This window comes from Hypanus sabinus (genome assembly GCF_030144855.1).
Source record: "Hypanus sabinus isolate sHypSab1 chromosome 31 unlocalized genomic scaffold, sHypSab1.hap1 SUPER_31_unloc_3, whole genome shotgun sequence".
Taxonomy (NCBI): domain Eukaryota; kingdom Metazoa; phylum Chordata; class Chondrichthyes; order Myliobatiformes; family Dasyatidae; genus Hypanus; species Hypanus sabinus.
The window spans coordinates 301,681-310,641 of record NW_026778955.1 but is presented as its reverse complement, the minus strand read 5'-3'; the positions used below and the strand labels follow the sequence as shown (position 1 = coordinate 310,641).

Sequence of the window (8,961 nt, the reverse complement as noted above, 5' to 3'; positions counted from 1 at the left end):
GTTAAGGGTGAAAGGTGAAGTATTTAAGTGGAACATCGCATTAGGGTGAGGGTGGTGCAAGTGTGGGTTGTGCTACCAAGCACAAGTGGTGGGTGCGGGTTCGATTGCAACATTTCAGAGAAATTGGGATAAGTACCTGGTTGAGAGGGTTACCAGGAACTATGATGCAGGTCAATGTCACCATGCAGGAAAAACAGGTTAGCACAGACTAGATGGGCTGAAGGATATCTGTCTATGCTGCGGTGCTGTACGAGTCTAATAATACTCTCATTTGTAATTTCCACAGTCAGTAGTTTGCTGCTAAGGACTGAACCCAGAGATCTACAGAATGGGTGACTGTTACCACGCTCAAAGCCATTGGGATGTCCCATCCACATTCTCTTTGGCTCAGTCTGTCACTCAGGAAGCTCACTGCTCACAGGAACACAGAGAAGGGATCCCTGACACAGGTTTCCCCACTCTGTCTCAGTCTGGTGACAGGGAAAGCCTCCCAGTCCCAGGGAATGATGTGGGAATCCTCTGTGGAAATGCAGAAAGAGTTAGCAAAGCTGGACAAAATGCTGAAAGAAGTTCGGGAGATCGATACGGTATAAAAAAACACCCAGAACTGAAATTCACAGTGAAACACAGCAGATTTAATAATGTGAGATCTGATTTAATAGAACAGCACAGGCTTTTCAGCCCACAATGTCATACTGACCGTAGGAACTCCTACACGATCACTCAAAATGTTCTCTCCTACATAACTCTCCATTTTCTATCTGTATGCTTATCTTGGAGTTGTTTAAAAGTCCAACATGAACCTGCTTCAGAATCCACCCTGGTAGGGCATGACACATACCCACCTGACTGTACAAAGTGCTTCACTCCAACTACCCCGCTCTCCCAACCACTACTTTATTCCAGTAACTTTACAATTACAGCCACCTTGTATTAGCCATTTTGGCCCTGGGAAATATGCCTGGCTGTCCACTTGATCTATGCTTGTTATTATCTTGTCCACATGTATCACGTCATTTCTCATCATCCTTTGCCCCAAGCTGTCCTCATAGTACATGCTCTGTCCTCTAGGCAGCTCCTGGTAAATCTCCTCTGCACTCTCTCCAATGCTTTCTGTAGTGTGGCACTCAGAACTGAACATAATATTCCAAGTAACACACACAAAAAGCTGGTGGAACGCAGCAGGTCAGGCAGCGTCTATAGGAAGAAGTATAGTCGACGTTTTGGGCCGAGAGATCCAGCATTTTCTGTGTGTTATTTGAATTTTCAGCATCTGCAGATTTTCTTGTGTTTGCATAATATTCCAAGTGTGATCTAATCAGGATTGCATAGAATTGCAACATTACCTCGCTGCTGTTTCTTAACCACCCTATCAAATTGCATGGAAACTTCGAAGGATGTGGTTCCTGATATCCCTGTTCCTGGTCACTGCCAAAAATCCTGTCATTAACTCCGTATTCTGCATTAAAATCCGTACTCCAAAGTAAATCTGCATTTTTCCCGAGGGAGAAGCGTATGTAAACATCACGCTGTGTTTGCACCCACTGTCCACTTGGGGCGCAACTGCGGTTTACAAATCCCTTTTCTCACCTGTCTTCACCTACCACCTACCGCCTCAACCTTCTTATATTGTGACGTCTTCTCCCATCCTTGTCCGACCTGAAGAAGGGTCACTGCCCGAAACGTTGATTAGTTATTCACCTCCATTGATGCTGCCTGACCCGCTGAGTTCCTCCAGCATTTTGAATTTGGCGCTTCGGAATTCGGCGACCAAATGCGCATGCGTTGTTTTCCCCGGTACTCGCGCATGCGCTCAGTGGACGGCAGACGTCCAGTCGGTTCGGCGGCGATCCCAGTAGCGTGGCTCCGAGCAGAGTTTTCATCGGCACCGGTTTTCACACCAGGACTGAGGAAAAATTTTTGCGAGGTCCGGACACACCGGGATCATTGCCGTTCCTTTCCCTCTCTCTCAGACCCACGAACCGTAACGCGTGCCCCAGGAGAGCTTTCTGCTGCTGAGGTAAGGAGCTGGCGCCGTTCCTGAAACGCATGCGCATCACTGGGACCTTAACGGATAGCGGGGTTTCTTGGTCGTGGGGATTTCTGGGTAGAGAGGCAGCCATAGGTACCTCTCTCGGTGGAGTGACTGGGTATAAGAGTGATGAATCTGTAAGACACTGCCGAGCTCCAGCTATCTCAACCCAAAGGTTATGAAGTCGGTACAAAAGTATAGTGACACACACAAAATGCTGAGAAACGCAGCAGGCCAGGCAGCATCTATGGAAAATGAGTAAACATTCGATGTTTCAGGCCGAGACCCTTCATCAGGACTGGAAGAAAAGATGAGAAGTCAGAGTAAGAAGGTAGGGGATGATAGAAGACTATGGAAGAAAGGTAAGGGGGAGGAGCACCACAGGGAGGTGATGGGCAGGTAAGGAGGGTGAGGGAATGGTGAAGGGGGGCATCATGTTAAACACTATATTGACAACTGCGTTGCTGCTGCTTCCTGCACCTATTATGAGCTCATCAACTTTGCCTCCAACTTGCACTCTGCCTTCAAATTTACCTTGTCTATTTCCTACATCTTTCTCCCCATTCTCGATCTCTCCATCTACTGATATCTTTTAAAAACCCACTGATTCCCACAGTTACCTAGATCTCTCCCCACTGTCACTTGTAAAAGTGCCTCCCCTTCCCTCAGTTCCACTGTCTCCGCCAGGATGAGACTTCTCATTCCAGAATACTGATGTCCTCGTTCTTCAAAGAAATGGACTTTCTTTCCTCCACCATCAACACAGCCCTCACCAGCATCTCCTCCATGTTGTGTCTGTCTTCCCTCAACCCACACCAGGAATAGAGTTCCTCTTGTCCTCACCTACCACCCCACCAACCTTTTCATCCAGCATATAATTCTCTGTAATTTCCTCCAGCTCCAAAGGGATCCACCACCAAGCAAATCTTTCCCTTCTTCCCCCTCCTCTATTTCTCCACTTCCCGCAGGAATCACTCCCTAAGTGACTCCCTTGTCCACTCGTCCCTCCCGACTGATCTCCGTTTTGGTACTTATCCTTGCACGTGCCACACCTGCCCTTACACCTTCTCCCTTACTACCATTCAGGGCCCCAAACAGTCCTTTCAGGTGAGGCGACACTTCACCTGTGAATCTGCTGGGGTTGTCTGCTATATCCAGTGCTCCCGGTGTGGCCTCTTGTATATTGAGGAGATGCGACAGAGATTGATAGACCATTTCACAGAGCACCTTCACTCTGTCCAGGAGAAGATGTGGGATCTCCCAGTGGCCACCCATTTTAATTCTACATCCCACTCCCATATGTCAGCCAATGGTATGTCAGGTCACACTCAGATTGGCGGGATGTCACGTTATATTCAGTCTGAGTTAACATAGAAAACCTACAGCACAATATAGGTCATTCAGCCCACAAAGCTGTGCCAAACATGTACTCACTTTAGAAATTACCTTGGGTTACCCATAGCCCTCTTTTTCTAAGTCCCAGGAGCCTCTTAAAAGACCCTATCTTATCTTACCACTTACCACTCTCTGCGTAAAAAAAAACTTGCCCCTGACATCTTTGTACCTACTTCCAGGCACCTTAAAACTGTGTCCTCTTGTGTTAACCATTTCAGCCCTGGGGAAAACCCTCTATCCACACGACCGATGCCTCTCATTATCTTTTTATTATTATTATCCAAAATAACAAGAGTACATTGAAGTAGATAACACTTACAATGTCTCAAAGGAAAAAAAATCAATATTTTAAAGATTGAAAACTTTGGTGACACAAAAAAAAGAAAAGAAAAAAAAATTATCTTGTATACCTCTATCAGGTCACTTCTCATCCTCCATCGCTCCAAGGAGAAAAGGCCAGGTTCACTCAACCTATTCTCGTAAGGCATGCTCCCCTATCCAGGCAACATCCTTGTAAATCTCCTCTGCACCCTTTCGATAGTTTCCACATCCTTCCTGTGGTGATGCGATCAGAACTGAGCACAGTACTCCAAGTGGGGTCTGACCAGGATCCTATGTAGCTGCAACAAACCTGATGCTTCCACCTCCAACCTGATGGCAGGAAGATCGATTTCTCAAATTTCCAGTATTTACCCCCCCCCCCCCCCCCCCTTTTCACCATTCCCCATTCCTGTTTCCCTCTTCAACTTATCTCCTTACCTGCCCGTCAAATCCCTCTGGCACTCTTCCTCCCCTTTCTTCCATTGTCTTCTACCCTCTATTATCAGATTCTCCCTCCTCCAGCCCTTTACCTCTTTCACCAAATAGCTTCCCAGCTCTTTACCTCACCTCTTCCCCCTCTCCTGGTTTCACCTACCACCTTGTACTTCTCCCTCCCCCGCCCCCCGCCTTCTTAATCTAACTTCTCATCTCTCTTTTCCCGGTCCTGTTGAAGGGTCTCGGCCCGAAATGTCAACTGTACTCTTTTCTGTAGATGTTGTCGACTAGTTCCCGAAGAGAACTCTGAGAGGCCGGTCAGATGGTTCACTGCTGCTCAGTGATAGAACACTAAAAAAATCATATGTACAATTAAGAAACATCAAAAAATAGTAGAAAGACTGGAGTCATGATGAAGTCTGCTGGAGAGAGACATTTATACACACACTGTCCTCCATAGTTCAGAGAGATTGAAGGATAAGGTTAAAGGATGACAAAATATGGCTGGAGCACTTGGAACTAAAAACTAATCCCTATTGGGAGAAAACAGCACCTGCTCTTTCCACACTGTTCTCCAGCAGTCAGAACATAACTCACAAGTGCTCTTGAAAGTCAGGTATCAACCCTACCTGCCAACAACCAAGCATTGCCATCCTGGTCCCCTTCATGATAGCTTATGAAGAAGCATGTGACTTCCCTCCCAGAGATGATAGGTGTTTGTGCACTCGACTCTTGAAGGCTTGGACCCCATCATCGCAGATGTTTCAACCACAGCATCTGGAAGACTGTTCCAAATTCTGATAGCACAGTGAAGGAAGCTTCTATCCAGTGTGTAGGTTCTTGCATCAGGGACAGAAACAGCATAAGCAGGCATAGATAAACATAGATTGTGTGATGTGCTGTCTCTGATAAGATGAAGGCAACATGGCGTGGCTGTGGCTGGTGTGCATTTTGTATGGCACAGAAGCTGCAGCAACCTGTCGTCTGTGGTGTAAGCTACGGATGGCTAGCTTCTCACGAGCTGTGGCTTCATCTACACCTATAATCCTGAGAGCCTTTCTGTGAATGAATCAAGCTGGCTGAGGACACTCTGTGAGGCATCCATCCGTGATAAGCATGGATCCGTGCTCAGTTAGAAAATCAGGAGTTGTTCCTCCAACTTGGATTGAACCTCTCTGTAACAGTGTGATGACAATCCTCACCACAGAGATTAAATTTATTTCATCTGAAATGCTGTCTTTCATCCATTGATATCTTTTGTAAATGTTTTTGCAGGTTGGAAATGACAGCGAATTTCTGTACGGGAATCTCAATCACAACAATATTTCCTTTGTAACACCAATATATCTGCAGTTGATCCTTGGAGATGAAGATGTATCTTATTCCATCTGGAAACAGGTTTTGTGTCTGAAGTGAAGTTTTATGTGTGACTCTGTGCAATCCACGAGAATCAGGGAGCTGAGAACAAACCAGCACTTGTTCACTCGAGATCAGTTCAACTACATTGACTATACGAAGCATTCACCCTGTCTGATGTTTGACTTGGTGAATTGCCAGCAGGGATTATCATTCTCCTCTTGGTGTGTTATTCTCTCACTCAGCAAACCGCAGACACGACAGTGAACAGAGGGGGAAGCCAGTTCACCTCTGTGTGGGACAGGGTCTACACAGTCATCCAACCTGAAGATACATCAGCAAGTTCACACCACGGTGAGATGGTTCGCCCGTTCCGTCTGTGGGAAGAGATTCATTCAGTCATCCACGCCAATACATCAGAAAATTCACAGCAGTGAGGGGCCAATCGCTTGCTCCGTGTGTAGGAACGGTTTCACTCACTCAGCTGATCCACAGAGACACCAGTGGGCTGACAGGGGGGACAGTTCAACTGTTCTGTATGGGGAAAGAGATTCACTCAGTCATCTGATCTGCTGACACTCAAGTGTGTTCACACTAGGCAGAGGCTGTTCACCTGTGGGAAGGGATTCAATCGAAAATCCCAGCTACAAGCACACCAGCGAGTTCAGATGGTAGAGAGGCCGTTCACCTGCTCAGACTGCATGAAGGGGTTCACACATTTATCTCACCTACAGATACACCAGCGAGTCCACACTGGGGAGAGGCCATTCACCTGCTCAGTGTGTGGGAAGGGGTTCAGTCGATCATCTGCCCTATTGGTACACCAGCGAGTTCACACTGGGGAGAGGCCATTCACCTGCTCAGACTGTGGGAAGGGATTCACTCAATCATCTGACCTACAGGCACACCAGTCAGTTCACACAGGAGTGTACCCATACACCTGCTCAGACTGTGGGAAGGGATTCACGAAGCCATCTAAACTGAAGGTACACCAGCGAGTTCACACTGGGGAGAAGCCATTCACTTGCTCAGACTGTGGGAAGGGGTTCACTCAATCATCTGACCTGCATGCACACCAGCGAGTTCACACTGGGGAATGGCCATTCACATGCTCAGACTGTGGGAAGGGATTCACTCAGTCATCTAAGCTGAAGGTACATCAGCGAGTTCACACTGGGGAGAGACCATTTACCTGTTCAGTGTGTGGGAAGAGATTCACTCGATCATCTCACCTACAGGCACATAAGTCACTTCACACTGGGGAGTGGCCAATCACCTGCTCAGACTGTGGGAAGGGATTCACTCAGTCATCTCAACTGAAGGTACATCAGCGAGTTCACACTGGGGAGAGGCCTTTTAGATGTACAGTGTGTGGGAAGGGTTTCACTCAATTATCTCATTTACAGGCACACAAGTTAGTTCACACTGGGGAGAGACCATTCACCTGCTCTGACTGTGGGAAGCGATTCACTCAGTCATCTCAACTGAAGGTACACCAGCGGGTTCACACTGGGGTGAGCACGTTCACCTGTTGAGTATGTGGGAAGGGATTCACTCAGTTAACTCACCTACAGGCACCTCAGTTAGTTCATGTGCTCAGACTATGGGGAAGGTTATCCCACAGTCGTTTTCACTGCTGTGCCACCAGTTCGTTGACAATAGTGAGAGGCCATTGACCTGCTCTGTGTGGAGGAAGGCATTCCCCTGCCAGTGAGTTCATGCTGGAGAGACCAATTATCTGCTGAAAACGTGTGACAGGATTCATTCAGTCATCTCAACTGAGGCTACACCAGTGAGTTAGAAACAGAGAAAACCTACAGCACAATACAGGCCCTTCAGCCCAAAAAAATTGTGCCGAACATGTCCCTACCTTAGAAATTATTAGGCTTACCTATAGCCCTCTATTTTACTAAGCTCCAAGTACCTATCCAAAAGTATCTTAAAATACCCTATCATATGCACCTCCACCACCGTCGCCGGCAGCCCACTCCACGCACTCACCACTCTCTCAGTAAAAAACTTACCCCTGACATCTCTGTACCTACTCCCCAGCACCTTAAACCTGTGCCCTATTGTGGCAACCATTTCAGCCCTGGGGAAAAGTCTCTGACTATCCACACGATCAATGCCTCTCATCATCTTATACACCTCTATCATGTTACCTCTCATCCTTTGTCACTCCAAGGAGAAAAAGTCGAGTTCACACTGGAGAGAGGCTGTTCAGCTTCTCAAACTGTGGGAAGGGATATACGAAGCTTGATTGATAGGTTCATGGCTTGAGGTAGAAGAGGCCAATTTTAGAAAACCAAGCACATTTATTTTTCAACATAGTCCCCTCCTACATTTACACACTTAGTCCAGCGGTCATGGAGCATACGGATCTTGAACCTTCAGAAAGTGTCCACAGCAGGGGTGATTCATAGGTTCATGGCCTAAGGTAGAAGGAGATGCACATGCAGTTCAACTCTTTGAGTGATTACGCAGAAAGTTTTAAGATAATAACTCATCAGGGGTGATTGATAAGTTTGTGGCCAAAGGTAGAAGGATATGTTATTAATTTCAAACTTCCTGCAAACTTCACTCAAAGAGTTGAACTGCATGTGCATGTAACAAGAGCTGTATAACTCATCTCCTTCTACCTTAGACCATGAACTTATCAATCATCTCTCATACACCGTGTGACACACTACCGACTTCACACCGGGGGAAAATGTTCCGATGTGCTGCAGGCTGGGTACTTAGGATTGCTGTAACCAGAGGCAAGTTCACAAGTGACTGTTGTTAAACTCTGCAATTTACTGCTGCTGTTCATCAAACCCAGGTCACTGGGGATGGGAGGAGTTTTTTCTGATGTTCACATTTAATGGGACTGGAGTTTATGAGATAAATAAATCAATTCTATTTTAAACTCTGTCTCCAGTACTCAGTGAATCTACAACACTCCCAGTGTACAATAGGCAGCCAACTCCACCCAGCTGGTCCCTGCCAGTATTTCTGTTCTACGACAGACTGTTTAAGTCTGACCCTGTTGTTCACCCCTCACTCTCCCTGTGTGGTGGGTTCCAAACAGTCACCACTCTGTGGGTGAAGGGATTTCCCTTGAGTTTCCTGCATGACATTCTGCAGACTGAAGACGAGCTGACTGTGGTTACATCTGACATGTTGTTAGTCCCTCAGATCTCTGGACTGAGGACTAATGGTAGTTAAACACCTAATTACATTGCTTGCGGTGTGAGAGGGATTCACTATGTCATCTGACCTGATGGTGCACTGGCGAGCTGATAGATGAGGAAAATTATTCTCCTGTTCTGAAGGGATTCAGTCATTCATCCAGCCTGAGACCCAGTGGGGAAAGGTCATTCACTGCTCTAACTGTGGGAAGGGATATATTCCGTCTCCTAACACCAGCAAGTTCACAATGT

General features: G+C 46.8%; 1 protein-coding gene across 2 annotated transcripts; it reads left to right on the top strand.

Annotated features, from left to right (window-relative positions):
* Nucleotides 1–741: 741 nt before the first annotated feature.
* On the top strand, nt 742–8,441 carry LOC132385553 (zinc finger protein 239-like). Of its 2 annotated transcripts, XM_059957707.1 has the most exons (3): nt 742–2,020; nt 2,311–2,363; nt 5,459–8,441. In XM_059957707.1, exon 3 carries the CDS (start codon nt 6,208–6,210, stop codon nt 7,072–7,074), a length of 867 nt encoding a protein of 288 aa, XP_059813690.1. In that variant the 5' UTR covers nt 742–2,020; nt 2,311–2,363; nt 5,459–6,207; the 3' UTR covers nt 7,075–8,441. The 2 variants fall into 2 exon arrangements, with proteins under 2 accessions (XP_059813690.1, XP_059813689.1); XM_059957706.1 differs by lacking the exon at nt 2,311–2,363.
* The last annotated feature ends 520 nt before the right edge of the window (nt 8,442–8,961 follow it).